The 3,097-nt window shown below is 36.4% G+C and overlaps 1 protein-coding gene across 1 annotated transcript in view; it reads left to right on the forward strand.

Moving 5' to 3' along the window:
* The window catches only part of LOC106733406 (vomeronasal type-2 receptor 116-like), a 13,827-nt gene extending 11,075 nt beyond the window's left edge, over nucleotides 1–2,752 (forward strand). Inside the window, 2 exon segments of the mRNA XM_014582608.1 lie at nucleotides 1,847–2,621; nucleotides 2,623–2,752. Coding sequence (XP_014438094.1) covers nucleotides 1,847–2,621; nucleotides 2,623–2,752 — 905 coding nt within the window.
* Nucleotides 2,753–3,097: the final 345 nt, after the last annotated feature.

Genomic DNA, 3,097 nt, shown 5'->3' on the forward strand with positions numbered 1-3,097 from the left:
TTTAATCACTAGTGAGAGTGAGTAGATATGTTCATATAAGAATAAGCAGTAAAAAAAATGTTTATCTCTCAAATGAAGGATTTGCAACACTAAGTAAATGTGTACAACAAGAAATATAAATAGAGGAACACAGGGCATGGGATCCAGAATAAATCATACATATGTTTGTGCATGCCAAGCATGTCTCTGAGACAGTATCAAGAAACATCTGTTGACTCTAAGAATAAGAATGACTAATTCAAGAAAAAGTATGATATATGATCTTTCTTTAATTCTTTGTTCTTTTTCTTTTGTTCTTCTTTCTCTTTCTTTATTCTTTTTCTCGTTCTTTCTCTTCTCTTTTTTCCTTTTTATTTATCTCTTTTTCTTTCTTTCCACTCTTTCATTATTTTTAGAGAGAGATTTTGGCTATAGGGTATGTGAACTTACCAGAGAGACAGAGAGATAAAAATTGAGAAATCACATGCCAGGGGACATGGCCATAATGCAATCCCTTATCCTCTCTTCTCCTGGAATTTTAGGCATGCACACATCTGCACTTGGCAGAATTTGAAGCCACCAGGTTAGGGACTCAAACTGCAATCAGCCATGTGGGAGTCTGGTGCCTCAACCACAATACAACTCACTGATTTCCATTCTTTAATTCTTTGAGAACATTATATTGTTGTACTAATATTAGAACTCACTGAATTCCATTCTTTAATTCTTTGAGAACATTATATTGTTGTACTAATATTAGCTAAAATAAGATAAATTAGAACCTTGAGGAATGAAGAGGTAAACTATCACCTATTTCTGTAAATAAAATTTAATTGAAACATAGATATGTTGATTAATTTTCATATTCCCTATGACTGCTTTCATGCTAACAATAGAGTTGGACAGTCACAACAGAGACCTTATAATGTGCAAAGCTGAAAATATATATTACCTATCACTTACATGAAGGTAAACAAACCATGTTTTCAGGTGTAAATCAATGAAATTTTAAAAATGATACACAATTGTTCAATAATATAATTTAGAAACAAATTTTTAGAAAATGTTTTTAGAGATTTTTTTTCTATAAGGTGCATACACTCCTTGAAGAGACAGAGACAGAAAAAGAGACATACAGCAAAAAATCACCCCTAATTGGGTATGGCCATGACACAATCCCTTCTCCTCCATTCTACACTTGTGATTTTGTGCATATATATGTTTCATGACCATTACACTATGTGCTGGTCCTCAGAAAAACATTATGTTAGAGCAATAAATACCATTAAAACCCGAAGTGTTTAAGTCAGTCAAACTGCTTTTTAACATTTTCATGGAAAAGTTTAGGAGAATAGGTGACAGAAAAATGAAAAAGTACAATGAAAATAGTCTTGTATTAATATGTAACATGTTATTACCAAAAATTAGGGTTGCGATAAAGGTTATAATGATGGAAGGTTTATATTTTTCTGAATATAGACAAGAAAGCTAGTTCGTGGGGAGAAATGGCAGTCACTTGGCAGGTTCATTTCTATTGTTCTTAACAAATAGTATAAATCATTAGAATAAAAGACTTATCAGAGGAAAACCAGGGGAGAGTAGAGAAGTGATCTGGAATGAATCCTCATTCTTGGTAACATCATTGATCCATAAGATAGGCCAACCAATATCTCTCAATGCTGAGATCCAGTTTCAATGTATTTGGTGTTACATGCAGCTGAAAAAATTTCAAGCTTTCTGTCTCTATCTATTGCTCAGGCAAGCACATATTCCCTTAAGCAAAAATCTCTAAAAAAAAAAAAAAAAGAAAGAAAGAAAGATAAAGAACTTGTGAAACAGAAATCATGGGTCTTTCCTTTCCCACCAGATGCAAAGCAGTGTATGCAGTGCTCAGTTCAAGAGTTTCCAAACAATGAGAGAACCCACTGCCTCCTCAAATCTGCGACATTTCTAGCTATTGAGGATTCCTTGGGGTTGGTCATGGCCTGTATAGCTCTGTGCCTGTCTGTGGTCACAGTTGTGGTTTTAGCCACCTTTGTGAAGCACCGAAACACTCCCATAGTCAAGGCCAATAACCAGACTCTGAACTTCATCCTGCTCATCTCTCTCCTCCTGTGTTTCCTTTGCTCTCTGCTCTTCATTGGCCATCCTACCACAGCCACCTGCATACTTCAACAAGTCACATTTGCTCCTGTGTTCGCTATGACAGTTTCCACTGTTTTGGCCAAAACCATTACTGTGATTTTAGCATTCAAGGCCATGAAACCTGGAAGAATAATGAGGTACCTGCTGCTATCAGGGGCTTGTAATTCTGTCATTTCCATTTGTTCCCTAATCCAAGTGGTGATCTGTGGAATCTGGTTGGCAACCTCTCCCCCTTTCATTGACATTGACTCACACTCTGAGCCCAGAAACTTCATCATTGTGTGCAACAAGGGCTCAGTGATTGTCTTCTACTGTGTCCTCGGCTACCTGGGCTTCTTGGCCCTGGGGAGTTTCACCGTGGCTTTTCTGGCCAGGAACCTGCCTGACACATTCAATGAAGCCAAGTTCCTCACGTTCAGCATGCTGGTGTTCTGCAGTGTCTGGATCACATTTGTCCCTGTCTATCACAGCACCAAGGAGAAGTCCATGGTGGCCGTCCTCCAGTGCAGGGGTCCTAGTCTGCATCTTTTTGCCCAAGTGCTACATTATTCTGATAAGGCCTGATGAGAACTCCTGGAAAGCTTTAAAAAATAGAATAAAAAAAAGAAGAGGATCCAGTGAGAACTAGCATTCTGTGCTTTTTATCTTCTAAGTCCGTATGACATTTTTAGGTTTCAAACCATCCAAGTACTTGATTTTATGTTTCACACACTAGGATTACAAGAGACAATTTTCGTGGGATTATTTTGACATTGATACCTCTTAAGTAAACCCTTTTTTGAAATTTTTAATTATATACTTAAGGATGGTAGAAAACAATAGGAATTTTTTATACCTTTAGAGTTTTTAGAACAGAAATATTTTTGATATTTTGGGGGGGTCATCCCTTTCCTCTTGCATAAAGGTCAGATAGCAATTTATTGTGAGGTTTTTCAAATTTAGATTTAACTAATTTTTCAAAATCTATTTTCCA

This window comes from Tupaia chinensis, unplaced genomic scaffold (assembly GCF_000334495.1).
Source record: "Tupaia chinensis unplaced genomic scaffold, TupChi_1.0 Scaffold143672_1, whole genome shotgun sequence".
NCBI lineage: Eukaryota > Metazoa > Chordata > Mammalia > Scandentia > Tupaiidae > Tupaia > Tupaia belangeri.